This window comes from Dromiciops gliroides, chromosome 2, assembly GCF_019393635.1.
Source record: "Dromiciops gliroides isolate mDroGli1 chromosome 2, mDroGli1.pri, whole genome shotgun sequence".
Taxonomy (NCBI): Eukaryota; Metazoa; Chordata; class Mammalia; order Microbiotheria; family Microbiotheriidae; genus Dromiciops; species Dromiciops gliroides.
Window position 1 is genome coordinate 461,874,241 of NC_057862.1, and position 27,957 is coordinate 461,902,197.

General features: G+C 46.5%; 1 protein-coding gene across 3 annotated transcripts in view; it reads left to right on the top strand.

Annotated features, from left to right (window-relative positions):
* Nucleotides 1–27,957, top strand: part of SULF2 (sulfatase 2) — a 147,075-nt gene that overhangs the window by 109,783 nt on the left and 9,335 nt on the right. For 2 of the 3 annotated variants that reach the window (XM_043989120.1, XM_043989118.1), the window contains exons 6-15: nucleotides 57–207; nucleotides 1,675–1,850; nucleotides 5,057–5,185; nucleotides 7,749–7,805; nucleotides 13,290–13,419; nucleotides 14,223–14,436; nucleotides 21,202–21,430; nucleotides 21,654–21,750; nucleotides 25,030–25,124; nucleotides 27,432–27,491. In XM_043989120.1, the coding sequence (XP_043845055.1) occupies nucleotides 57–207; nucleotides 1,675–1,850; nucleotides 5,057–5,185; nucleotides 7,749–7,805; nucleotides 13,290–13,419; nucleotides 14,223–14,436; nucleotides 21,202–21,430; nucleotides 21,654–21,750; nucleotides 25,030–25,124; nucleotides 27,432–27,491 (1,338 nt within the window). The remainder of the gene's footprint in view (nucleotides 1–56; nucleotides 208–1,674; nucleotides 1,851–5,056; nucleotides 5,186–7,748; nucleotides 7,806–13,289; nucleotides 13,420–14,222; nucleotides 14,437–21,201; nucleotides 21,431–21,653; nucleotides 21,751–25,029; nucleotides 25,125–27,431; nucleotides 27,492–27,957) is intronic. The other variant, XM_043989121.1, reaches the window with a different exon arrangement.

Below are 27,957 nucleotides of genomic sequence, written 5' to 3' on the forward strand. Positions count from 1 at the left end.
CCGTGGCCATAATCTGTTGATTTGACCACTCTGGTCTCTGTTTATCATCCCCCCAGCACTCCAAGCTATAATTACGCGCCTAACCCTGACAAGCATTGGATCATGAGGTACACAGGACCAATGAAGCCCATCCACATGGAATTTACCAACATGCTGCAGAGGAAACGTCTGCAGACTCTCATGTCTGTGGATGACTCGATGGAGACGGTAAGCAGGCCCTGCCGCCACGACCCTTCACCCTCGCCTCCTCAGCACATAGGTGTCCTGTCTCTTGGATTCCCCTTCCCTTTCCTCTCTTGGGACGAGCCTAACTCTGCATATGGCCAAGCCAAACACTTCTACCATTGACTGGTTTCCCAAGCCCCTGGCCTGGGGCATCATTGGCTAAAGAAGAAAGAAACAGAATGGAGGATGAACAATAATAATTATAATAATCCCACATCCCAGCCCATGCAGCCCAACACCCACTTTGATCCTAGCCAAGGAAGGAAAGCACACTTAACAAGGTCATATTGTTGTTTGGTCATTTCAGACCCTTCATGACCCTATTTGGAATTTTCTTGACAGAGATACTGGAGTGGTTTGCCATTTCCTTCTCCAGTTCATTTTACAGATGAGGAAACTGAGGCAACTGTGACTTGCCCGGGGTCACAGAGCTAGTAAGTGTCTGAGGCTAGATTTGAACTCAAGTCTTTCCGACTCCAGGCCCAGAGTTCTATCCACTACACTATCTAGCTGCAAGATTCCAAGTGAAAGAAGGAACTCCCATGGAGACAGAGGTGAGGATGTCCTCACTCACACTCCCCTGAGCCCAACACAGTTTCTAAGTTACTTGATAATTGTTTTAAGATCCCAAACCAGCCAAACCAGGTTTGGAGAATTCAACCTGTGGCTATTTAACAATAGGATTACTTGAGGACTGTGGTTTGTTTGCTCCCACCATGCACCATGGCTACCAGAACCTCCGGGAAATCCTGCAACAAGTGTCACTCAGGCTGGCTTGGTTGTCAAGGCTCCCTGCTTCCCTTTACCTGTTACCTGTCTTCTCCCATGGCTTCCTCTGTGCCTCTGCATATGAGGAAGAGAGAACAAAGGAGAATATTAATGGGAGGGGGCAGCTAGATGGCTCAGTGGATAAAGCACCGGCCCTGGATTCAGGAGGACCCGAGTTCACTTGACACTTATTATCTGTGTGACCCTGGGCAAGTCACTTAACCCTTATTGCCCCACCAAAAAAAAACACAAAGAAACCCAAGAAGAAAACTAGTATGTGCTAGGGAGAGCACTGCATTTGGAGGCAAAGGACTTACTAACCACACATGCGATTGTGGGCAAATCCAGCCCCTTCCTTGAGCCTCACAGAGTTGGCATGAGAGGTCCTGGGTTTGAGTCCCATTTCTTCCATTGGTTACTATCTAGTCACTTAGTCACTCTGTGCCTCAGTTTTCTCATCTATAAAATGGGGGTAACAATAGCGCCTATCTCCCAGGGTTGCTGTGAAGATTGAAAGAGTTAACATATGTAAAGCGCGTTGCAGACTTTAAAATACTACATGAACGCTAGTTGTTGTTATTAATAGTAATTGGATATGGATGCAGAGAGCTGGTCACACGCACATCCTTCGTGGTTCCTCATGCCGAGACGACGTGGGCTCATTCATTTCTGTTGTTTCAGATTTACAACATGCTGGTGGAGACGGGCGAGCTGGATAACACCTACATTGTTTACACTGCTGACCACGGCTACCACATCGGCCAGTTTGGTCTGGTGAAAGGGAAATCCATGCCCTATGAGTTCGACATCAGAGTCCCCTTCTACGTCCGAGGCCCCAATGTGGAAGCTGGATCTTTGTAAGTCCACTCCTTTCTGGCTCTGGGGAAGGGCTGTGACACCCTTTGGGGACAGTGGTAACTTACGGGGTGTCTGCTGCCAGGCTGGGGAGCAAGGCAAAAGCAGCTAGAATGCCAGATTTCTTTCTCCCCCAATGCTATGCGAGACTCGGGCCCATGTGCCTCATGTCATTGAAGTGATTGTGGGTCCCAGGCCCAAATCTGAGATTCTCTTAAGCCTCCTTAGGGACACATGGGGACATCTGCCCAGTGGTCATGTATGGGGAGTCCTCTATCAGACAATTATTTAGGGCCTGGTCATTGTCAGACAATAGTCTTGCCACCTCCGACGAAATAGCCAGTCATCTACAGAGATCAGGATGCCAGAAGCTCTGTCCCCTCAGCATTTTCTATTTCAGGGGTCTTTGGGCAGCAGGGCCCGCAGTGAACAGCTCACCTTGAGCTAACCTTTGAGGTGACACATTCCTCCTGGGAAGGGCTCTGTCTGGGATGGGGGGAGTGTAGAAGGACTTAAAATGATCAGAGTAACTTTGATCATCTGGGAAATTATGTAGCTGGACTCCTGGGATTTTTGATATGCAAATACTCACCATTAAGCTGTGCTTTGGGACTTACATCTATAATGAGCTGAACACACACATGCACAACTAAGGTTCCTTCTAAATGAGTGCTGAATATAGGAGGCAGAAATAGAGAACAGGGAGTCTCTTAAGGACACAGCTAGATTAAAATATGAAAAGCCAGTGCAGCAACAGTGGGAGAAACAAAGGACTAAAAATCAGGACACCCAGCTTCTGATCTCAACTTTACCACTAACTAGTTAGAAGACCTTGGGCCAGTCATTTCTCAGCTTGATATCGTGGAAAGAGCACTGACTGGATTCAGAATCAGAGAATGTGGGTTTGAATGACTGGCTGTGTCACATACTACCTAAGTGAGTCCCCTCCCTTGTCTGGACCTAAGTTTCCTCCTCTGTAAAAAAATAAAAGTCAACAAGGTATTTGCCTATGTCATTGAGGATACCTTCAACAAAGGACAAATAAAAGATTCCCTATCAGTGGCTAGTTTATCTAGCTGCTTCTATTTTCAGATCATACTTATGGCCCTGCAGCCTTACAAAACCTCCTCAGTGAAAACTACATTCAATTGAAAATGGTCCTGAGGATCCACGTGCGAAACCCAAAGTGGATGATAAAACATATTAGCCAGATAACACTGTGCAGTTGGACAGGAACCCCACCACAAAGTCTGTCTATATATCCTGCATATCTATACACACACTGCAGATGAACAATAAGGAGGGTTCAGAATTGATTAGGAGAGGATTGAGCTAGATCATATTTGGAGAATCATGTGTTGCTTTCAGTGATCCCAAGATTATTTCCTAGCAGGATGATTTTTTTTTTTCTTTTAAACACCAAAACTCTCTGTGTGGTGCTGGATGGCTGCCGATCAGGGGACACAGTGGCCCACTAGGAGGAGGAAAGGCACATGGTGGGTTTGAATAGGGCAGAAACATATAACCAACCATGGCTTATAGGGCAGAGGAGGAATTTTTAAAACCTTGTAAGGAATATGCATGCTCACCCAGGGAGATGGGTTCTCAGGCCATGTATCAGGGATAAAAGCATGAATACTGGGGGCAGCTAGGTGGCGCAGTGGATAGAGCACCGGCCCTGGAGTCAGGAGGACCTGACTTCAAATCCAGTCTCAGACACTTAACGCTTACTAGCTGTGTGACCCTGGGCAAGTCACTTAACCCCAATTGCCTCACTAAAAAAAAAAAAAAAAAAAAGGCATGAATACTGTGAGAAGACCCCACTAAAAATAGTAAGGTTGAATTAAGCCAAAACCCGCTCTTGATTCTTATGTCTGGCTTGAGGAAAAAGCTCTCAAACATTCCTTCTCAAAGAGATTCCCCCTCTTCCCCACTTGTTTCTCCTCCTAAATCATTCCCCATCAGGTTGGCCTGTTGGTGATGAGAGCATATAGACCAGTCGCAGCTGTCGCACTCATCTGCCACATAATTCTAGGCACCAGGAGCAAAGACATTAGATTTGGTGTCATAGTCTAGAGTTCATCTCCCAGATCTGCTAATTGTGACTGCAGGTCACTTCACTTTGGTGTAAAACGAGGGGATTAAATAGACTAAATGATCTAGAGAGGGAGCGTGGCATGGACAGGACACTGGGCTTAGAAGCAGGAGGACTTGGGTTCAGATCCCACTTCAGATATTTCCTAGTTGTGTGAACCTTCATGAGTCACATCATTTCTCTGTCTCAGTTTCCTGATGTGTAAAAAATGGTGAGCAGTGGAGGAAGAGGGTAGAGGCTCTGATCTCTAAGGCACGTGGCAGCTCTAAATCTTTAATCCTGTGGTCTTTGGGATCTCTCTCTTTCAGTTTCAAAGCCTGTGATTCTGAATCAACTTCTCCTTTCAGAGATGTAGTTTTGGGATCTGTAAAACGAGGGACTCGGACTAAAGTTTCTTCCAGTTCTAAGATCCGTTGCTCCATGTTCTCTCGGAGACTGTGTGCAAAAATGGCAAGGGTCACTGGAGAAACTTCATGGCCTTTCTGTATAACGGGGGATTCAAATCTGCGGGTCAAACCACAGTGACAACTCACTGAAGCAAGAATCTTCCCCAAAGTCGGCTACTGCCCCTCCCCCTCAAACCCCACCAGGTTTCAGGTTGGGATGGAGTGTCAGCTGCCTTCCAGTCTTCCCTGGTTCCCTGAGGATGGATGAATGGATGGATACATAGATATAAATACTTAGATGGGTGATAAATCTATCAGTCTTTATTAAGTACCTACTATGTGCTGCTAACTACTAGAGATAAAAATGTAAAAGAAACAAGAGTCCTTCCCCTCAAGGGGCTCACAACTCTAATGGGTGAAGACAGCACATAAAGAGACCACGCAAAAGATAGGAGGGGAGAGGGGCTAGGGAGAGGCTAGCACAAGGAGACTGTGGCATGGTAGCCAACAGCAAGATAAGGGCACCATTCTCCAAATTTCTTTCTCCATCTGTTGAAGCTTGGATCCCAAAAGCCTCTATTAGGAGCCATGGTGAGGAGAATGCAGGCTGAGGCTGACCTGTGGGGCTCTGGTGTGTTTAACAGGACCCTTCCCGGGAGCTGGGTTCCCAGAGGGAGGACTCAGCAGAAGCTGAAATGAACTCTCTCCCCCACCATCTTTTCTGCAGAAATCCCCACATCGTCCTGAACATTGACCTGGCGCCAACTATCCTGGACATCGCAGGCCTGGACATCCCTCCCGACATGGATGGCAAGTCCATTCTCAAACTTCTGGATACCGAGAGGCCAGTCAACAGGTGAGAATACCTGGGAACTGAGAGGGAGGAGAAGGGGAGGGAAGCGAAGACAGGGGCCTCCATCCCAACAGCGTTCAGCAGCACTTCCTCCATGCTGGGCCCCTCTGCTCATTCAGTCCGGCCAGGGCGACAAGCAAACACAGCACACAGACCTTGCCCTCCCAGAGCTTGTAGGATGGCAAGTGAGACATGCACATCCCAATGAAATAATCCTCCCAAAGAGTAGCTAAGCAGATCCCCAGATGCTCAAGGTACAGATTAGATAAGGGCTAAGACAAGATCTTTGCATTCCAAAAGACACTTTGGGACGGCAGATAAACTCCATGAAGGACAGGGGTCTTAAGTGGAGTCTGGAAGGATGGTCAGGCATTGGATAGAGAGGAGAAAGGGGACAGGGAAGGTCACCAGGCCATTAGGCAGAAAGACCAGGCCATGCAGCAGGATCGGTCTGAGGTGGGCTGGACTTCCCTCCTGGCCACTTATCTGAGGCTATGTGGTGTAAGTGCAGAGACACCCGTCTTAAAGTTAAGCCAGTGTGAGGAGCCCCACCTCCAACCTCCTTTGTGTCACGATGGCCATTTGTGCTTTCTGAGCCTCAATTTTCCTCAGGTTTAAAATGGGGCTCCTAAACATGTAGTGGACAATAGTAGAAGGAGCTCTGGTTGTGGAATCAGAAGAAAGACCTGGGTTCAAATTCCAGATTTTCCATTTCACCAGCTTTCTGACCTTGGGCAAGTGGTCCAATGAAAAGTGCAGGTTTGGGAGTCAGGGGACCTGGCTTAACACCCAGCCTTGTTACTTACCACTCACCGGCCTCAGTTCCCTCATCCGTGAGAAGGAGGGGATTGGAGGACATGTCCATAAGGACTCTTCCAACTCTAAGTCTATGACCCGGTGAGCCCCTACGTCACAGTGCCTCATGGCCTCAGTTTCCCCATCTGCAAGATGAGGGGGTTGGCCTGGATCACCTGGGGGTCCATTAATTTGTCTGTGAGGGAAATGATGTCTTCATTTTCTCTAACCTCTAAAATTTAGCATTTCTTTTCAATGATTTAAAAACCTATTCTGAGAAAGGGTCCATGACACAAACAAGGTGAAGAACCTCCAGAGCTCATGTTCTCTAGTGTCTCCTCCAGTTTTAGGAGTCCTGTTATCCTGCTTAGGAGAGATCTGTCTCATCTGCCCAGCTATGAAAATACTAGATTCTCTGCAATGCAATAGTGACCTCTGGTGGGCTATCGTGTAACTACAGCATCAGAGTTTGTACTGTCCAAATCCTCTGGCCATGAAGGGAGAAAATGTGGGGGGGACCAAGGGATCCCATCACCCCCTTCCTGAAATTAATAATGTCTCTTAGCTGACTGCCTAAGAAATATGCTCCATTTGGGGCAGCTAGGTGGCACAGTGGATAAAGCACCGGCCCTGGATTCAGGAGGACCTGATTTCAAATCCAGCCTCAGACACTTGATACTTACTGGCTGTGTGACCCTGGGCAAGTCACTTAACCCTCATTACCCCGCAGAAAGAAAGAAATGAAGGAAGGAGGGAAGGAAGGGAGAGAGAGGGGGGAGGGAGAAAGGAAGAAAGAAAGAAAGAAACAAAGAAAGAAACAAAGAAAGAAACAAAGAAAGAAACAAAGAAAGAAACAAAGAAAGAAACAAAGAAAGAAACAAAGAAAGAAACAAAGAAAGAAACAAAGAAAGAAACAAAGAAAGAGAAAGAAAGAAAGAGAGGATGGATGGATGGATGGTTGGATGGATGTTCCATTTAACAGACAGATGTCAAATCTCCTTGGATTAGATACTGCCCCATGTAGTTGACCTCCTTGGCAATGATTCCAAGCAGAAGGACTAGGAGGAAAGCTCACTCTTCAAGGAGTTCATTGCTGGGAATGTAGAGGCAGCACAAGCTTTAGTCCTTGCTCTAACATGGGCTTGTTCCGTGTCCTTGGGAAAACTGCTTTCCTTCATAAGGCTTCAGTTTCCTCTCTCATATAGGGATGAAAAATGCCATGCAATGTGCTAAGCACCGGGAATGCAGATCCAAGCCAGCAGGGCAGTACCTGCCCTTGAAAAGCTTGCATTCTAAAAAGAAAAGACAACATATAAAGGGGAGCTGGAAAACAGGGAATGGGGTTACTCTATTTAGATGAAATCCAGGTCAAAGACCAGTATGGACAATGAAAGAACATCAGAAACTGTGGTGCATTTATCATATCATAAAACAAATACCATCAAAGGTTGCTGGGGTGTTCCGAAGGAAGCTGAATTTGGAGTCGGAGGACCCGAGTCTGATGCCCAGTTCTGCCTCCGACACCCTGTGTGACACCAGGCGATCTTTCTTTAGCTTCCCAAGATATAAAATGAAAGTTTTGTATTAAATTATTCCAAATGTCTACACGAGATTTCAGCAGGGCCCTTTGCCCTGCAGAGATACCACATTCCCATTCTGTACAAGGGCTAATTCCAATGGGTCGGCGGATCCAAGCCCAGCCAATCCCATGGGCTTTGGGGGAGATGGGCTCTGTGCTTGTGCTGAGAACTGAGCTGTGTGTTTTCCCTAGGTTCCACTTGAAAAAGAAGATAAAGGTCTGGAGAGACTCATTCCTGGTGGAGAGAGGGTAAGAAAGAAGTCTTTTAAAGAAACTAACCATAGACAGTCATTATTCAACTATTAAGGGCATAAAGTGCACAGAACCTTGAGGTTTAGGGGGTTGTGCATTAATGAAGTGCCTACTATGTGCCAGACCCTGTATTAGGTGTTAGAGATTCAAAGACAAAAATGAGATTGTCCCTACCCTCACACTGCTTACATTCTACTTGGGGGGGGGGTGTTCATAGATAAACACAGCAAATACAAAACAAATGCACAGTGATTGGTGGCAAGGTATACTACTAACAGCTGAGGGAATCGCTAAAGGCCTCTTGAGACTCTACTTAAGTTGAGCCTTGAAGTAAGCTAGGGTTTTCAGAAGAGATGGAGGTAAGAGAGTTGGCATTCCAGAGGCACAGCCTGTACAAAGACACCAAGCCTGGAGATGGAACGCCATACATATGGAATAGCAATTTGGCCTGTTCGGGCTGGAGCATGGGGTGCATGAAAGGGAATTGTGCATAAATCAGCTCAGAAAGGTGAGCTAACGGCCAGATTATGACTAACTATAAATGGCAAACAGCTGACCGTGAAGCCAAACAACTGGACCTGTGCTTTAAGGATATCAGGTTGGCTGGTGTCAGGGCCTGGTCGCGTAGTCCTTGATGCTGGGAAGGCTGGGGCTGGTGGATCTCGTGAGTTCCGGAATTCTGAGCTGCAGTCGGGCCAACGCCAACCAGGTGTCCCAAGATGGTGGGACTCTGGGAACTAAGGAGAACCAGGCTGCCTAAAAGGGAGAAAACTGTCCCAGGTCAGAAAAACAGAGAAAGTTGATTACTGTTCTCAGAGCTAGTTAGAAATTGAGGTTGTGTAACATTAAAGTGGACAGAGCAGCAACACTATCATAGTGGTGACAGTGAGTTAAGTATACTAAATACCCACAAACGAGGATAATGGAGGCTGAAAGAAGGATGTTGCCCTTGAAGGGTGGCACGATGGATAGATAGAGCACCGACCTTGGAGTCAGAAAGACCTGGGTTCAAATCCAGCCTCAGACACTTGCTATGTGACCCTGGACAAGCCACTTAACTTCTGTTCATTTCAGTTTCTTCATCTGTAGAATGGGAATGATAATAGCACTTACCTCACAGGGTGGATAAAGTGCTTAGTACAGAGCTTGGGGCTTGTTCCCCACCCCTGAAAAAGGTAGATGAATACGAGGAGGGGCAGCAGAGGGAGGCAGATGGTGCTGAGACATCCGGAGGACCGTGCTGGCTGAGCTTAGGCTCCATGAAATACTGCAGAAACCTGGGAATCAGGGATAAGCATGGGAGATGCAAGGACCTTGGGGGTCAGAGGAGAGAACAAGGTGAATCTATGTTTTCCTTCTTCCTGTGATGACTTCAAAGGCTTCATTGAGAAGGGTCGGTTTACTCTACACATCACCAGTGGCAAACAGGGGGCTGAAATCAGCCAAAGTCAGGGGCAGCTAGGTGACACAGTGGATAGAGCACCAGCCCTGGATTCAGGAGGACCTGAGTTCAAATCCGGCCTCAGACACTTGACACGTACTAGCTGTGTGACCTTGGGCAAGTCACTTAATGCTCATTGCCCAGCAAAAAAAAAAAAAGAAATTAGCCAAAGTCTCCCAAAGCAGCAGGACACTGGACACTCAGTAGTGAGGCAGCTGACATTTATTAAGGCAGGCACTGTGCTATGTGCTGGGGATACACCAAAAAAGGCCAAGCTGAGACTTGAAGGAAGCTGGAGAAACTAGAAGACAGAGATGAGGAAGAGAATTCTGGGCAAAGGAGGGACAGGTGGGAAAAATGCAAGGAGTCAGCAAGAAACAACAAAGAAGCCTGCATCTCTGGACTGAGACCATGTGTTGAGGAGTAAAGTGTCAGATCACTGGAAAGGTAGGAGAGGGTAAGGTTGTGAAGTGCTTTAAAAGCCAAACAGAGAAGGGCAGCTAGGGGGCGCAGTGGATAGAGCACCGGCCCTGGAGTCAGGAGTACCTGAGTTCAAATCCGGCCTCAGACACTTAACACTTACTAGCTGTGTGGCCCTGGGCAAGTCACTTAACCCCAATTGCCTCACTAAAAAAAAAAAAAAAAAAAGCCAAACAGAGGATTTTATTTTTGATGCTGGGGATAATGGGAAGCCACTAGAGTTTGCTGAATCAGAAGAGAGGAGGGGTGACACAGTCAGATTTTTTCACTTTAGGGAGATCAGTTTGATAACTGAATGGAAGGTCGGCTGTAGTGGGAAAAGACTCGAAGCAGGAAGACCAACCGGCAGGCTACTGCAGTAGTCTGAATGTGGAGTGATGAGGGCCTGCACCAGGGTATCAGAGGAGAGAAGGAGGCATATGTGAGAGATGACAGCATTTGACAAATGACTGGATACCAGAAGTGAGAGTGAGGAGTTGAGGATGACACCTAGGTTGCAGGACTGGGTAAATAGGAGGATGGTGATATTCTTTTTTTTTTTTTTTTGCAGGCAATGGGGGTTAAGTGACTTGCCCAGGGTCATACAGCTACTAAGTGTCAAGTGTCTGAGGCCGGATTTGAACTCAGGTACTCCTGAATCCAGGGCCGGTGCTTTAACCACTGCGCCAACTAGCCACCCCGATGGTGATACTCTTGATAGTAAGGGGGAAGTAAGAAAGAGGGAAGGGTTTAAGGAAAACTATAATTCTGTTTCGGACATGTTAAGTTTAAGGTGTCTATGAGACATTCAGTTCAAGATGTCTAATAGGTATCTGGAGATTTAAGCAAGACTAAAGGTGAGAGAGAGATCAGAGCTGGATAACTATATCTGAGAGTCATCTGTACACAGATGATAATTGAATCTGTAGGATGCCATTGAGATTATAAAATGGAATATTACTAAGAAAGAAAAAGGTCCAGGACACGACTTTGGGGAACAGTCACAGTTAGTGGCCATGACCTGGCTGAGATTCCAGCAAAGGAGACTCAAGTAGGAGAGGTCAGATAGGTGGGAGGAGAACCAGGAGAAAGTAGAATCCCCCAAACCTAGAGAGAAGAAAGTATCAAGGAGAAGAGGGTGTGTGTTTGACACTGTCAGAAGCTACAGAGAGGCCAAGAAGGATAAAGACTGAAAGAGGTCAAGGCAGCTAATTGGAGCAGTGGATAGAGCACCAGCCCTGGAATCAGGAGGACCTGAGTTCAAATCCAGACTCAGACACTTGACACTTACTAGCTGTGTGACCCTGGGCAAGTCACTTGACCCCAATTGCCTCACTAAAATAAAAAAAAAAAGAAAAAAATTTTTAAAAAATTTAAAAAAAAAAAAGAAAGAAAGAGGCCATTAGATTTGGCAGTTAAGAGATCATTGGTAACTTTGGAGAGAGCAGTTTTAGTTGGATGATGAGATTGGAAGCCAGTTTGTAAAGTTAAGAAGATGGTGAGAGGAGAGGAAGTTGAGGTACTGATTGTAGAAAGGCTTCTCCAGGAATTTAGCCACAGCAGAGAGGAGAAATACAAGACAACAGCCCCCGGGGAAAGGAGGGATTTTTGAGAATGGGGGAGACACAGTAGGCAGTAGAGAAGTGGCTGGTGATTGTGACATTCGTGTGAGAGTAGGGATTATGGGCCAATCTGCTGAAGACTACGGGATAGAACAGGATCACTTGTGTACATAGAGGCTTGTCTTGGCAAGGAGATGGGCCACCTCTTCATGGGTAAATTAAGTAATAGTGGCAGAGGCATCTGAGTGATGAGATGAGGAAGGGTAGAAGAGGGAGCTCTCCAAGAATGGTGTGTTTCTCAGAAAGGTCCTCACCAGGGCGAGCTGTGGGGGAGGCTTGAGGAGGGATGTAAAGATTTGGGAAAGCCACTAACTAACTGATCAGGAGGTGTAAAAGCACAGTTGAGATTATGTAACATAAATCTGTGGCGGACCCAGTCAGCAGAGTTTCTTGACTTTTTAAGCTTTATTCAGCAGCATGTGAGTGGGACTGAAGGGAATGGTTGATGAGAGTAATCCAATGTTGGCCGGTAGGATACAAAGTTTAGGGATTCCCGAGAAGTCAGTGCAAAACTGAACTGGTTCACCAAGGGATCCAGATGGGGAAAGGGAGACAGTGTAACCAGTGGAGGGGCGACGATGACCTGGGAAAGAACTGAGGTCTGGAGCATCCTGATGTGGCTGAAGAATGAGATTTGAAGTTCAAGGCAGAAGGGCAGGTGAGGGACAACAGATAAAGGATTTTCAAAATTCATGAATGTGAAAGCGGTACATTGGTGGTGGACGGCAAGAACAAGAATATGAGCGTCTCCATGTGTAGCTATGGCGGTGGAGTGGAGGAGCAGGTCATAGGAAATGAGTTTGTTAAGGATTTGAGAGGCTAAGGTGTATTTTGAAGTCCCCTACTGGGAGGGGAGGAGTTGGGAAGGAGAGAAAGACTCATCAAGGAAGGAAGGAGACAGCTACAAGAATCTCAATTGGGTGATAAATATGAGTTGAATGAATCTCAAAAGGAGAAGAGGTTACTGAGTAAATATGATAGAGAGCCTAGAAGTAGGAGTAACCCGATTTCCCCACTACAACCAGTGAGGGGCTGGAGGTGGATAGGAATGTGTGCAAGTACCACCAGGGCTGGAAAGGGTGGCCAAGGAGGCTCTGTCATCAGAAGGAAGTCAGGTATCAGTGAGTTCAAGAAGATAAGAGTACAAAAAGAAAAGGTCTAAGATGACCACAGGGAAGGGATGGGTGGCTTTGAGAGGAAGGGGAAGGGAGTAAAGGAGTGGCCAGTGGGGGGGTGGAGAATGGGGTTTTGAACAAATGGGGCAAGTAGGGGACCAGAATCACTGGGGTGAGAATAAGGGAGTGGGGGGGCAGCTAGGTGGTGCAGTGGATAAAGCACCCGCCCTGAATTCAGAAGGATCTGAGTTCAAATCTGACCTTAGACACTTGACACTAGCTGTGTGACCTGGGGCAAGTCACTTGACCCTCATTGCCCCGCAAAAAAAAAAGAAAAAAAAAAGAATAAGGGAGTGGAAGTGTGTCAATCATTGAGGTCGGTCTGGTGGTTATCATTGTTCACAGGGGTCTGGGCCTCAGGTGGAGCTGTCCCAAGGTGTCAGACAACTGTTTGTGACTAAAAAGGGGAGGGAGTAGGGGACAGTGTTGAGGGTACCCCAAAGGGAGCCCTGTGGAGCTGAAGGTGTCCAGAAAGGATGTCTTAGAATTCGGTTAAAAGAAAAATTATTTTTTCCTAATTTCAAGTCAAAATGACCATTTTCCCTTGGGCTGGAGATGCAGAGGAATATTTGTATGTATGGGGTAGATGCTGGAGAAGGAAATCACTTGTGAGCTTGGGTAAAGTACTTTTCTTTAATGAGGAGGCTGAACGAGCCGATCTTTAATGTCCCTTCCTGCCAATATCCCAGCGCTGACTGTGTTCTAAGGCCCCTCTTTAGCTCAGAAACTCTGTGTTCTAAGGTCCTTGCCAGTTCTGACTTTCTGTGATTTCTTTTCTTTCTAGGAAATTGCTTCATAAAAGAGAGAACGAGAAGGTAGATACCCAAGAGGAAAACTTCTTGCCCAAACACCAGCGAGTGAAGGACCTGTGCCAGCGAGCAGAGTACCAGACAGCTTGTGAGCAGCTGGGACAGGTGAGGCGCACATACGGGCAGCTGGTACCCTGGGGGGCCTCTGTGCGGAGAGGAGACTCTTGCAGCAGCTTCTCTTCCCATTGAAGAGCTAATAGCTACGTTTCTAGAGCACTTTATGGTTGGTTACAAATTGCTTTATATCCATTATCTCAAGTGAGCCTCATAACTGCCCTGGGAGGTAGGCAGAGGGCAAAGAAGAGATGGGAGAGGAGGAAACTGAGTCTCAGAGAGAAGGAAAGCCCTTTGCCCAAAGTTATGTAGGTGACCGAGGCAAGTTTTGAATTCTTGTCTATTGACACCAAGTCCAGTGCTCTCCGTCCCCCTCTGGCAGTAGTCCCTCTTCTCTGTGGATGTTAAGACGCATGTTACGGCATTTATAAAAAAAGTCTGACCAAAAGGCATCTATTGGACACTTACTGTATGCCCAGGCTAGTGATAAACACTTCGAGTGGTTTTCAAGGCCCCTTTTACCACCTGATCTCAGTTTATCTTCAGTACTTACCTCCTAGCCTAGCCAGGCTCCTCTCCTTACAGCTTCTCAAGCCCTCCACCCCCACCCGTGCCCATCTCTCTCTCTCTCTCTCTCTCTCTCTCTCTCTCTCTCTCTCTCTCTCTCTCTCTCTCTCTCTCTCTCTCTCTCTCTTTCTCTCTCTCTCTCTCTCTCTCTCTCTCTCTCTCTCTCTCTCTCTCTCTTTCTCTCTCTCTCTCTCTCTCTCTCTCTCTCTCTCTCTCTCTCTCTCTCTCTCTCTCTCTCTCTCACACACACACACACACACACATCCTCTGTCCCCTGGGTCTTGCAGAAGTGGCAGTGTGTGGAGGATGCCTCCGGGAAACTAAAGCTTCACAAGTGCAAGGGACCCCTCAGACTGGGAGCCAGCAGTGGCAGCAGCACCAAAGGCTTCTCCAACCTTGTGCCCAAATACTACAAGGGAAGCACTGAGGGCTGCACCTGCGAGGACAACGAGTACAAGCTCAGCCCCGTAGGGCGAAGGAAAAAACTCTTCTCCAAGAAAAGTAAGTGTCAAGGGACCACCTGTGGGTGGAGGGAGGGGGGCAAGTTTCCTCCAGCTGTTCTTTTTTTTTCCTGCTGCAGGAAGGAAAGTGGGGGGGGGGGGGCCGTGGGAGGCAGAAGATCCCAGGATTTTGGCCAGTTAGCCCACCCACCCCCAGCAGAAGCTGATGCCCCTAGATGGAAAGAACAAGAGTTTAGAGGTTCAGAGGCTAAGGGGGTACAAATCACTAAGCCCTTGGGCTTTAGCAAGCTGTATTCTGGTCACATATGGTATTTTCTGCTATGCAGTGTCTGGCACATTTCAGTAGCTCAACTGCATTAAAACTACAGAATTCCAGATTATCTGAATTGGGAGGTCCCTTAGAACACTGAATGTCAGAGCTTCAAAGGTCCTTAGAGCACACAATGTCAGAACTGGGAGAGTCCTTAGAACACAGAAAGTCAGAGCTGGGAGGGCCTTAGAACACAGAACATCAGAGCTGGGAGGGCCCTTAGAACACAGAACATCAGAGCTGAGAGGACCCTTAGAACACAGAATGTCAGATCCGGGAGGGCCCTTAGAACACAAGATGTCAGAGCTGGGAGGGCCCTCAGAATACAGAACATCAGATCCGGGAGGGCCCTTAGAACACAGGACATCAGAGCTGAGAGAGTCCTTAGAACACAGAATGTCAGAGCTGGGAGGGCCTTAGAACACAGAACATCAGAGCTGGGAGGGCCTTAGAACACAGAACATCAGAGCTGGGAGGGCCCTTAGAACACAGGACATCAGAGTTGGGAGGGCCTTTAGAACACAGGACGTCAGAGCTGAGAGGGCCCTTAGAACACAGGACGTCAGAGCTGGGAGGGCCCTTAGAACACAGAACATCAGAGCTAGAAAAGAATGCAAAGGCTAGGAGGGACTTAGGAACATGGTGTCACAGCCGATGTATGCCTTAGACCGTTTAGTCCAATCTCATTATTTATAGAGGAGTAAAAGAACACCTAGAGGGATTCAGCAGCTTGCCCGGTTTCATATGGCAATCTGTGTACTAACAGAGCTAGGACTATCACTTAGGCTCCTTGACCCCAAGCACTATGGCTGGGGTGGATGGTCCTTGGTGATGGGTGTGCTGGGCATTTATTTTAGAAGAGTGTATCTCCAAGGGGGTTAGCTAGGTGGCGCAATGGATAGAGCACCAGCCCTGGAGTCAGGAGGACCTGAGTTCAAATCCGGCCTCAGATACTTGACACTTACTAGCTGTGTGACCCTGGGCAAGTCACTTAACCCTCACTGCCCAACCAAAAAAAAAAAAGAGATTATCTCCTGGGGGGAGGGTGATGGAGATGGAGGTGGGGCCGACTTGAAGAGTCAGAATTGTTTTTGGAATCAGAAGGCCTGAGTTCAAATTCATTCTCTCCTATTTATTGCCATATAACCTCAGGCAACTTCCTTCACCTCCCTGGCCCTTAGTTTTCTCCTCTCTAAAATGAGGGGGTTTGGACAGGATAATCTATAATGTCATTCCAGCTCTAAGTCTTATGATGCTCCTCTAATCCAGCATTGATTCTTCATCAGAATGGACATTCCATCAGCCCAAACACATAGGTCCTTACAGGTCTAGGCTTTATATGTCTAATATTTAAGGGTTATTCTCAGCTAGGTGATGCTGCAGTGGAATAGAGTGCTGGGCCTGGAGTCAGGAAGACTCCCTTCCTGAGTTCAAATCCAGCTTCAGACACTTCCAAGCTGTGTGACCCTGGGCAAGTCCCTTCACCCTGTTTGCTTCAGTTTCCTCATCTGTAAAAGGAGCTGGAGAAGGAAATGGCAAATCACTCCAGTATCTCTGCCAGGATAACCCCAAATAGGGTCCCAGAGAGTCAGACACAACTGAAAATGACTTAACAACGGGGCAGCTAGGTGGCGCAGTGGATAGAGCACCGGCCCTGGAGTCAGGAGAACCTGAGTTCAAATCCGACCTCAGACACTTGACACTTACTAGCTGTGTGACCCTGGGCAAGTCACTTAATCCCAATTGCCTCACTAAAAAAAATAAAATAAAATAATAATAAAATAATAAAAATATTGGGGCAGCTAGGTGGCGCAGTGGATAAAGCACCGGCCCTGGATTTAGGAGTACCTGAGTTCAAATCCGGCCTCAGACACTTGACACATACTAGCTGTATGACTCTGGGCAAGTCACTTAACCCCCATTGCCCCGCAAAAAAAAAAAAAAAAAAAGAAAATGACTTAACAATTCTTATCTCTCCTGCCCCATGTGATAAGCGCTAAGGGCCCATCTCAGGAAGGTGAAAGAAATCCTCTACAGCAGTTGGCCTGCTCTGCAGGATGTTTGCCTCCCAAACCCAGGCACTTTCCCAGACCTGGCTCTCCTCTGACTCAGATAAATGTGCCCATTTGAAGGATGGAGTGTGATTAGAATAGAAGTGGCAGGCAACAGCTACCAGCCATCACTTCTCAACTACATTTCTTGCCTCTCATCCCACAAACGCAGATCCTCAATTATTTAGCAGATTAGTCTTTCTCCATAATGACCTGGCACACGCTTCAAGACAGAGGCTTCAAATTGATTCCCCCCCACCCCATTATATTTCCTCGCAGGCTGATTACTAACTACTAAGCTAATTTTTTTTAGGTGAATAAAATTATTGGTTGCTAGATTGAATTACACAGCGACGCTCTCTTTTAAGTGTTCGGCATGGTAGATAATCTTTAAATAATATGAGAACTTGGGACTCAATTAAGCTTTTTTTTTTCCCTGCCTTAAAAAAACACAAAGAAGGGGCAGCTAGGTGGAGCAGTGGATAAAGCACCGGTCCTGGATTCAGGAGTACCTGAGTTCAAATCCGGCCTCAGACACTTGACACTTACTAGCTGTGTGACCCTGGGCAAGTCACTTAACCCCCATTGCCCCGCAAAACAAACAAAAAAAAAAAATACAAAAAAAAAAAAACTCATAGTAACCTGAGGGTTGATTTATGAGGCAGGGCCCCCAGCCAGCCCTCAGTAAGTGATGCTTTGAGAACTGGTTGTAAACATGTTCAGGCGATGGCAGCTGATCCAGTTTGACTAAAACATAAGAATATTCAGGAGGAAATGATGTGAGGTTGGCTGGAGAGGTAGGTTGGAGGCCGGATTGTGGAAGGCTGTGAACGCCAGTGAGGAACATGGAATTTGAAACTGAAAGGAACCTTAGTGATCAACTAGTTAATTCAGTAAGCAGAAAAGTTATTACGTGCTTAAGCAATATGTTTTTGTTTGGGGGGGGGTGAGGCAATTGGGGTTAAGTGACTTGCCCAGGGTCACACAGCTAGTAAGTGTCAAATGTCTGAGGCTGGATTTGAAATCAGGTCCTCCTGAATCCAGGGCCGGTGCTTTATCCACTGCGCCAGCTAGCTGCCCCAAGTGACATGTTGTGAAGTGGGATAGAGAGCTGGACTTAGACTCAGGAAGACCCAGAGTTCAAATCCTGCCTGAGACGCTTGCTGGCTGTGACCCAAGTCACTTAATCTGTGTGCTTCAGCTTGCTCATCTGTAAAATGAGGTGTTGGACTTTGCCCTCCTGAGATGTACATTTGGGGAATGGAGATGGGTGGGGGAGAGACAACATGTAAATAACCAGCTACCTACAACATATAAATCTGTGTGTACGTATGTATATGGAAGGTAATCGCAGAAAAGAAAGTTTAGTAGCCAAGAGGGAATTTGAACTGAATCTTGAAAGAAGTCAAGGGCAGCTAGGTGGCACAGTGAATAGAGCACCAGCTCTGGAGTCAGGAGGTATTGAGTTCAAATCCAGCCTCAGACTCTTACTTGCTGTGTGACCCTGGTTAAGTCACTTAATCCCCAATTGCCGAAGAAGGAAGAGGAGGAGGCCTGAAAAACTAGGGGATCTCAGAAGTGAGATGGAAAAATAATTATGCATCAGGGGCAGCCAGGGTACTTAGTTGGGAAGATAAAGACTGTGATGTGTGAGGAATAACAAATAGTCCAGTGTGGATCAGAGTATGTGGAGAAGTGTATGATGTGAGGCTGCAACCATGTCTGAAAGGGAAGACTGGGGTACATCCCATGTAGATGGAGCACCTGAGTTCTAGGCACATGGTGAATACTTAAAATGTTTATGGATAGATTTTGATAATGACATATATGGCCTTGTGACTAGATATCACCTGAGGTGATGCTAATTAACACTGGGATAAGAGAGATACTAAGAAACTGCTCAACCTTGGGCAAGTTATTTAACTTAATTGGGCCGCAGTTACCTCATCTCTAATATGAGGGAGCTGGACTGGGTGACCTTTAACAATCCATCAGTATCTGGGCAGGCAACCAACATGTACTTACTAAGTGTCTACCGTGTGGGGCAACTAGGTGGCGCAGTGGATAAAGCACCGGCCCTGGATTCAGGAGGACCTGAGTTCAAATCCAGCCTCAGACACTTAACACTAGCTCTGTAACCCTGGGCAAGTCACTTAACCCCAAATGCCTCACCAAAAAAAAATAAATTAAATTTTTAAAAAGTGTCTACCATGTGCCAGATAGCCCCTTGCCAGGCCCTAGGGATACAAAGACAAAGGGGGATGGCAGGGGGCAGGAATGTCTTTCCTTTAAGAAGCTTACATTCTATCAAGGGAGAGACTTCTCATACCAAGCCCACTTGGGTCAAGCCCAGAGTTTATACCACCTACCAGCTGGAAGTCAGAGGGAAGATTCCAGCTTAGCCACCCAACCAAGGAGCCCAGCTGCTTCATCAGGGCCCCTAAGGAGTGGCAGAGGCTGAGTGATGGGGGCTCTCAGAGAGTTAATGGAACATACAGCTCGGGTCTTTATTCCTGTCAGAGCCAGGTTTTATGGGTTCATAATAAGCCATTCACTTTTTTATGCGTATGAATCATCATCACCAGACCCCCTCTGACATCGGCTTCACTGTGAATGAGAGAACTCCTTTACGGACTTAGTGACAGCTGGTCAAAGAACTATGGGGTGAGCAGAGGGAGGCAACTCGGAGGCTGGAGGATTCTGGGTCTGAATTCCTTATATTCCCCCTTCTCAACTGGCTTCTTGCCTGGGGCTGTGCCACTGGAATTGTCCAGAGCTTACTGTATTTATCTGGCCCTGGCCAACCAACTATGCTTAACCACGCCATCTTCTTGCAGTACCTCATTCTTTCTTTCTTTTTTTGGTGGGGCAGTAAGGGTTAAGTGACTTGTCCAAGGTCACACAACTAGTAAGTGTCAAGTGTCTGAGGTCGGATTTGAACTCAGGTCCTCCTGAATCCAGGGCTGGTGCTTTATCCATTGTGCCACCTAGCTGCCCAAGTACCTCATTTTTTCTCTCCACTACCACCTTTCCATCTCTTGGCAGCTCTGGAAATAGTAATTAAATCAACCCTATCATTATTTCTAGAAAGGGTATACCAACTTATTGCCCTAGGCCTCCACTTACCACCTATACCCATGACTTTCCAAACCAAAAACACCTTTCCTGGGCTAACATCCCCTATCCCTCTCTCAAAATAGATGATCCTAAATATATGTCTCTCTTTTGTACTTGTTGTGCTTAAAAAGTATTTCTTTATTCATTTATCTCACTTTTCAATCACGCCCACAAAATTCCCTGAACAGTTCCCACCCTGGGCCAGGGGAGTTTGGGGGAGAGGAAGGGGAGGGAGTTAGAAGGGGATATGGGAAGAGGACAGGGTGCAGATTTTTTAAATCATCTTCCTGGGGTTTCTTCCTAAGTACTTCTCAAGCCTTCCTCCCGACACACACCCCTGCCCCACTTCCTGTAGGCCAACTACATGCAAAAAGAAATAGATGGTGACTGCCCTTCAGAAACTTAGGGAGAACAAGGAACGAGAAGGTGAGCGATGCGGCCGATCTTACTGGCGGTCAAGAAGGAATAGATAGAGGGGCAGCTAGATGGCACAGTGGATATAGCACCGGCCCTGGAGTCAGGAGTACCTGAGTTCAAATCTGGCCTCAGACATTTAACACTTACTAGCTGTGTGACCCTGGGCAAGTCACTTAACCCCAATTGCCTCACTAAAAAAAAAAAGGAGTAGTAGATGGAGCTGGCAATCAGCTCTATATACTATGTGCCAGGCAATTTGCCAAGTGCTAGGGGTACACTTAATTGCTGTCCTTAACAAACACATTCTAACAGGAGAATACAACATATCAATAATTATGGCAGATAACCTGAAAGGAGGAGGGCTTCGTAGCTTGGGAGGACCGACCCTAAGAAGTTGGGCTCTATCTGACTGAGGCACTTCCACTCTCTGGGCACCAGGTGCTTCTCTTGCAGTACAGATGCACTAAACTAAATGATTCTCAAGGCCCCCCCCAAAAAATTCTATGGTTGTGGGATTTGATTTCTTGTTTTGTTGTTGCAGTTTTTAAAGATGGGCCTATTTTCTAAGGGGAAAAAAGAATCCATCTGTTAGCGGTTGGAAGGAATGCTATCTTACCTAATCATGCTGGACTTACGATGAGGCAGGCTTGGAGGGAAAAGGAGTAAGCTTGAGGACGTGGAGGGGGGGAATGACCCAATAGACAGCGCTGGATTGAACCAAGTTTTCAATCCAGGTGCTGTTACTTAGTAACTCCTCTGGGCCTCAGTTTCCTTCTCTGTAAAATGAGGAAGTATAAGAAGGTGCTTAGAAGGCTGGCGGAGGAGCCTAAAGGTTTCAGGCCGAGGAAGGAGGGAAGAGGATGAACAGACTGGTCCTGGGAACAACTGTAGAGACACACTCCCTTTGCAGAATACAAGGCCAGCTATATCCGGAACCGCTCGATCCGGTCTGTGTCTATCGAATTGGATGGGGAACTTTACAGCATGGGACTCCAGCCTAGGAATATCACCAAACGGCACAGGCTGGAGGCTGGAGGGGCCCCTGAGGACCAGGAGGAGAAGGATGGTGGCAGTGAGTTCAGCGGCACCGGGGACCTTCAGGAGTATATGGCCCCCAACCTCATCAAAGTAACCCACAGGTGAGGTTGGTTCTGTGACTTCTCTGGAATAGAGAGGGGAAGGAAGCCGAACACCCCTGGAATGAGGATCATAGGGAGGGTCTGAGGGTGGGGAGGGACTGACGGTGCATACTTATAACTGATCCCTCATCAGAAGCTTTCAGAGGTGCCAGTCCTAAGGTAGGAAGGAACGTCTCTTTCCCAGTCAGTAATATTGTCTCCTTCCTCTACCCAACTTGGACAGGTGCTACATCCTGGAGAATGACACTGTCCAGTGTGACCTAGACCTATACAAGTCATTGCAGGCCTGGAAAGACCACAAGCTACACATTGACCATGAGGTGAGTGGTCCCCTAGACTCAGTCCTCAAAGCTTCATCTGACCACAGGGCTATCCATGGATGACAGAATTGGGATGGTGGAAGGGTCACTGTTGGAGAAGTGTCTGACCTAAACAGGAGGAAATGGGCACACTTTTCAGCAAAGAGTCTCTAGTTAGACTAGTGGGTGGTGGGAGAGAGAAGTGGAGATTTTTAAAGAACAGGATTAGGAATGGGTGGGGAGGGAGGAGGACAAGCATTTATTATGCAGGTGGCATTATGCTAAGTGCATTACAATATTACCTCATTTGATTCTCACTAACAACCTAGTGAGAGGTAGGTGCTATTATCTCTATTTTACAGTTGAGGAAACTGAAGCAAGCCCAGTGACTTGCCCAAGGTCACAGATAGCTAGTGAACACCTGAGGTCATATTTGAACTCCTTAGGCCTTCCTGACTCCAGGTCTAGTGTTCTATTCACTGAGTCACCTCGCTGCCTTGAGAGAAACAAAGTGGGAAGGGTCACATAGTATAGTAATACTCAACTATTCAGTCTGTGTAGTTTAAAAATCTAAATGTGGGTTCTAATCTGCTCCCCCCCAGTTTTGGGGGGAAACTGGCTAAAATCACTGATAAATTCAGCAAGGGTTTAGGCTTTTAAGGATTTATTAAAAGATATATTATAAGATAGTGAAGAGAAAGATGGAGAACAGATTCCTTATAGCATGAAAATATTAGCTTTCCTAGCAGGCCACGTGAAGTTCTGCCACCAAGCCTATGTCTCAAACCAAAAAGAAGAATATCCAGTCAGACAGCCTCAGCTTCCTACTTCTTGTCTTCCTCCCCGAAATGGGAGGTTCTTCAAGTTGATTGGTTGAGAGTGGTCTCCTGTTGATGTCGAAGTCCACAGCCTCTGAGAACACACTCTACTCAGGGTTGGTCACGTGTGGTCTCAATTTAATCAACCTTAACTAGGTCCAACTTCTGAGAACAACACCCTACTCAGGGCTGGCCAGGTGTGGTCCCGATTTAATCATCCCTAAGTAGGTTCTCAGTCTCTCATTCTCACCCAATTCAATCAATTCCAAATCAATCTTCAGGTCTGCCAAGTCCCATAATTTTACCACAAATCAAATATTTATTAAACACCAAATATGTGCCAGGAACTCAGGAAACTCTTTGTTCTCATGGAAAAGAGAATTCTATCTGTCAAATAAGACCAGTACATATACAAAACCTATGTGGAATAAATGCAAAAGAAATATAAAAACAAAGTTAAGGAGGGAGAGCAGTAGCAGTTGGAAAGATTAGAAAAGGTTTCAGGTAGAAGGTGGTGCTGAATTCCATGAAACACAGGTGAGGAGGAAGTAAGTGCACTTTAGGCAAAGGGGAGAGCCAGAGGTGGCAAGAGGCAGAGGCAGAGTACTGTGTGTGAAGAATAGAGAAAAGCCTAATTTGTCAAAATCGTGTAGACTCGGCTAATTAGCATTTGTTAATTTATTAGCATCTATGGAGTTGAGCACTGGGGATACAAACAAACAAAACAGTGCTCTCCAAGAGCTCAAAGCCTAATGGGCAATTTCCACATTAGTCATGTTGTAAGAGAAGAATCAGAACAAAAGAAAAAAAACACAAGAAAGAATAAACAAGAATAACAAAAAAGCAACAACAAAAGTGAAAATAGTATGCCTCGATCTGCATTCAGACTCCTTAGTTCTTTTTCTGAATGTGGAGAGCATTTTCCACTGGGTCATTGCACTGCTGAGAAGAGTAAAGTCTATCAAAGCTGATCATCACACAGTGTTGTTGATATTGTGTACAATGTTCTCTTGGTTCTGCTCATTGGGAAAGCCTTCTTGCAGAAGGTAGAACTTTCTCTTAGATTTAATGGAAGCCAAGGAACCCAGAAATAAGAAAGGTGGAGCATTCCAGGCATGGGTGATAGACAGTGGAAATGCTCAGAGTGGGGAGAGGGAGTCTCTGAAGATGCCAAGGAGGCCAGTGTCACTGGATTGTATAGCACAAGAGGATGGGGAGGTGAAGGTGTGAGAAAGGTTGGAAGAGGCTGGGTTATCAAGTGCTTTAAAAGCCAAACAGGATTTGTATATTCTATCCTGGAATTAACAGGAGGCCTGGTATTGATTGAGTAGGGAGGTGGCATGGTCAGAAAGAAGGCACTTTAGGAAAACCATTTTGGGGGGTGGGCAGAGCACTGAGGGTTAAGTGACTTTCCCAGGGTCTCCCAGCTAGTAAATGTCAAGTGTCTGAGGTCATATTTGAACTCAGGTCCTCCTGAATCCAGGGCTGGTGCTTTATCCACTGGGCCACATAGCTGTCCCCAGGAAAACCAATTTGACAGCTGAGTGGAGAATGGATTGAAGTGGGGGGAGACCAACATGGCTATTATAATAGCATGGAAAGTGGGGTAAGCTATGGGGTAAGGCTGGGGAAGGGATTTTAAAGCCAGAATAATGTATTTTTTATTCTAGAGGTAATAGGGATTTATTGAATGAAAGAGTAAAATAGATTTGAACTTAAAAATCATTTCAGCAGCTAGAAGAACCTTAGACTGGGAATCATAAGGCTTGAGTTAAAATCTCAACCCCAACACTTACTAGGGATCTGACCTTGAGCAGATAACTTCCTCTTCTCTGGGCTTCACTTTCTTCCTATAATCTGAAGGGATTGGACTCAATCTCTGTGATTCCTTCCAGCTGAGACACTCTGTGAGTGTGATTGGAAGGTGGGACAGTTTACCCTCCAATTGCTACTGCTCTCTCTCCTTGACTTTGTTTTTATATTTCTCTAAGACTTCTTAAATCCTCACCTCTGGAGAATGGGGCTAGTCCTTCTTAAAGTTAGGGAGAAGGATGAAGTGATCTTGGGGGATGCCTAGTGCACTTCACAGCTGTGACCGAGGACAGCCTGGACCAACAGCACAGGGAAGAAAGAAAGGGCCCTCTCTCCATTCACACTGGGATTATGGGGCTAACCTTTCTTGCCTAACCCTAAGTAAAAACCTAACTTTAGTGGATAGAGCACTGGCCCTGGAGTCAGGAGGACCTGAGTTCAGATTCAGCCTCAGACACTTGACACTTACTAGCTGTGTGACCTTGGGCAAGTCACTTAACCCCAATTGCTTCATCCAAAAAAAAAAAAAAACCCCTTAACTTTAAAACTATCTTTACATAATCTCCATTTCTGTGTGCTACAGGGGAGGCGGTGCTGACCCCCAGGACTAGGGCATCAGCCTCAGAGGTTTAGGAGTCTTTTGGTCTCCATTGTTCTTTCCTTTCCTCAGATTGAAACACTCCAAAACAAGATTAAGAACCTTCGAGAAGTCCGAGGTCATCTGAAGAAAAAGAGGCCTGAAGAATGTGACTGCAATAAGATGAGGTAGGGGGCAGCTGGGCAGTCTTGAGGCATCATGGGCTATTGGCTATTTCAGGGGATGTCATGGGAAAGGCAGGCAACACACTTTAAAATTGCAGATATTGCTGGACTCAGCCCCATCTGGCAAGGAGGGCAGCCATTTTTGTAAATGGACAAGCTGAGGACTCTTTTTCCCTCTGCACTCACTTGATGGGACAGGGTAAAGAACAGCCCTCAACATGTGGGCCCCTCTCTGACCAGATTTGTGTGATGTCTTCTGAACAACCTTAACACCACCCCCAGGTAGCAGGCCAGGTTCCGCCTGATAAGAAGCAGACAGCTTGAGGAAGAAAACCTTTGAGGACAACTTGATCTGGATGGATGGAACTGACCACCATGTGACAGGGCTTCTAGCTTAGGAGAATGTGAATTTGAGAAAATGGCCCCCAAAGCCTCCAATGTGAGCTTGGGAAGAGGCTTGGGAAAAGTCTTCTCTGCCCACCTTTTAGGAGAGCTGTCTGTCTTGGGGTTAAATTCATGCTGTGCAGCCTGCCACCACAGGTTCCCATCCCCCCAAAAGGGCAGCACTCAGTTTTGGGGTCTTGGCCCTGATAAACCCTATCTTGCCCCAAACCAGATTGTGTCAAGCCCCAAGAACTACCTACATCACCCAGTAGTTTTGTGGAAAGTATTTTTCAAGTCGTAAAACACTTATGTAACTTATTGGATAATTAGGCCTAGTGACCTTTCACCTGTTTTTATGATCCTACTTAATCTTCTGTTCAGAAGTTGGTTGTGATTTTGCAATATATGATCAGCACCACTAGAGGTCACTATTACCTCGGTTCTATCATAGGAAAGAGTACACAAGTCTTAGCTAAATTGGGAGGCTGACGTTGGCCAAGGGAAAATGACTCCTATTTAGCTAGTAAGGGAGCCCAGGCAGAGTCCCGGGCTCCTGATTACTGGGCCACTGTACTTTCCACTTATGCCATGGCTTGCTTTTTCCTTTTGAAGAGCTAAAAGTTCCCCCTGCATATAACCCTGATTCTAGATAACTGGAGCTGAAATTTACTCTTATTTCTGTGAAAGCTGGATAGGAATGGGATTTCTAAAGTCGGATTTCAGAAAATTCACTGAGTTCTGGGGCTAATATTACCAGTTGTCTAATTAAAAAACAAAACGAAACACAATTCCTGGGGATTACAGGGGAAGAATTGCCATTTAGTGAATACACTGGTATACCTGTAACTGTCCATGTTCGATTACTATCCTAGTGAATGGCAGGATCCAAGAGGCAGGAGGATCATTAGTGGTTCCATATCCTATCACATCCTCAGCGGAGGTCTCCCCCAGGGAGCTGGGCTTGACCTGGTGCTATCTTACTGTTTACTCGGTGACTTGGACAAAGGCAGAGATGGCTTGTTTATGAAACTTACAAATGACCCAAAGCTGCAGCTGGGATAGCTAAGGTGCTGGATAACACAAAACAGGACTCCAAGACATTGTGAGGCTAGATTATTGAGCTGAATCTAATTAGATGAAGTTTAATAATTTAATAATCTCAGGCCCAGGATTGAGACGGCATGGCCATACCGGGAGAGGAAGCATGGCTAACTTGCTGGACGAAGATGTGGGTTTCTTTCTTAGTGGGTTGCAAGATCAGTATTAGTCCATGTTTAATGTGTCAACCAAAAGAAAATTAAAGAGATATAGTGTGCAAGCATAAGGAGGTGATACTCCCTGGTCCTCCGTCCCCCAGTACTCTGCCCCAACCGGACAACATCTGGAGTATTATATTCCTAGAGGCTACATTCAGGGAAGGACACTGATAAATTGGAAACTATCCAGAAGACAAATAGGATAGTGAAGGCAAGTGCAAAACTTGGGAGCAATTTGATGAACAGGGGTTGGCTTAGTCTGAAGAAGGGCGCCTCAGGGAGCATTTTGATGGCTGCCTTCAGGCTTTTTGAAGGGGTGTCATGGAATAGACTTGTCTCTCTGGGCAGCAGAGAAATGAGAGTACTGGGTGGCCATTACAAAGAGGCAAGTTAAGCCTTGCTTTGAGAGACTTCCAAACAATTAGAGCTACCCCCAAATGCTTTGGAGTTGATGCATTCCCTTTCACTAAAGGGCTTCGATAAAAGGCTTGCTAGCGATTTGTGGGGCTGGATTAGACTTCGATGATACTCAGATATATACCTGATACATAGGTATAAGTAGGTTTGGGGCTCCAAAGGCTAACCCAGCCTAGAAAAAACATCGGGCGTGGGCAATGGCATATGGTACCCTGTTAAGCAGCAGCTTCTAAGTACAGATTCTGTTTTCCAGCTACCAGGCTAAACACAAGGGGAGAGTCAAGCACAAAAGCTCCATGCTACACCCTTCCAAGTAAGTGGCAGCTGGCTCTGGGAAACACTTCAAGACCCAGACCTACTGCCTCTGAGACAGGGAGATTTGCAAGCTGGTTTGGCAGGGAAGTTGGAAGGGGGTAGGGGGGAGGAATGCAGGAGGAGGCATCGTTCTAGCCCCACCTTCTTTCTTTCTTTCTTTCTTTTTTTGGGGGGTGGGGCAATGAGGGTTAAGTGACTTGCCCAGGGTCACACAGCTAGTAAGTGTCAAGTGTCTGAGGCCAGATTTGAACTCAGGTCCTCCTGAATCCAGGGCTGGTGCTTTATCCACTCCGCCATCTAGCTGCCCCCGCCTTCTTTCTTTCTTTTTTTTTTTTTAAGTGAGGCAATTGGGGCCAAGTGACTTGCCCAGGGTCACACAGCTAGTAAGTTTTAAGTGTCTGAGGCCGGATCCGAACTCAGGCACTCCTGACTCCAGGACCAGTACTCTATCCACTGTACTATCT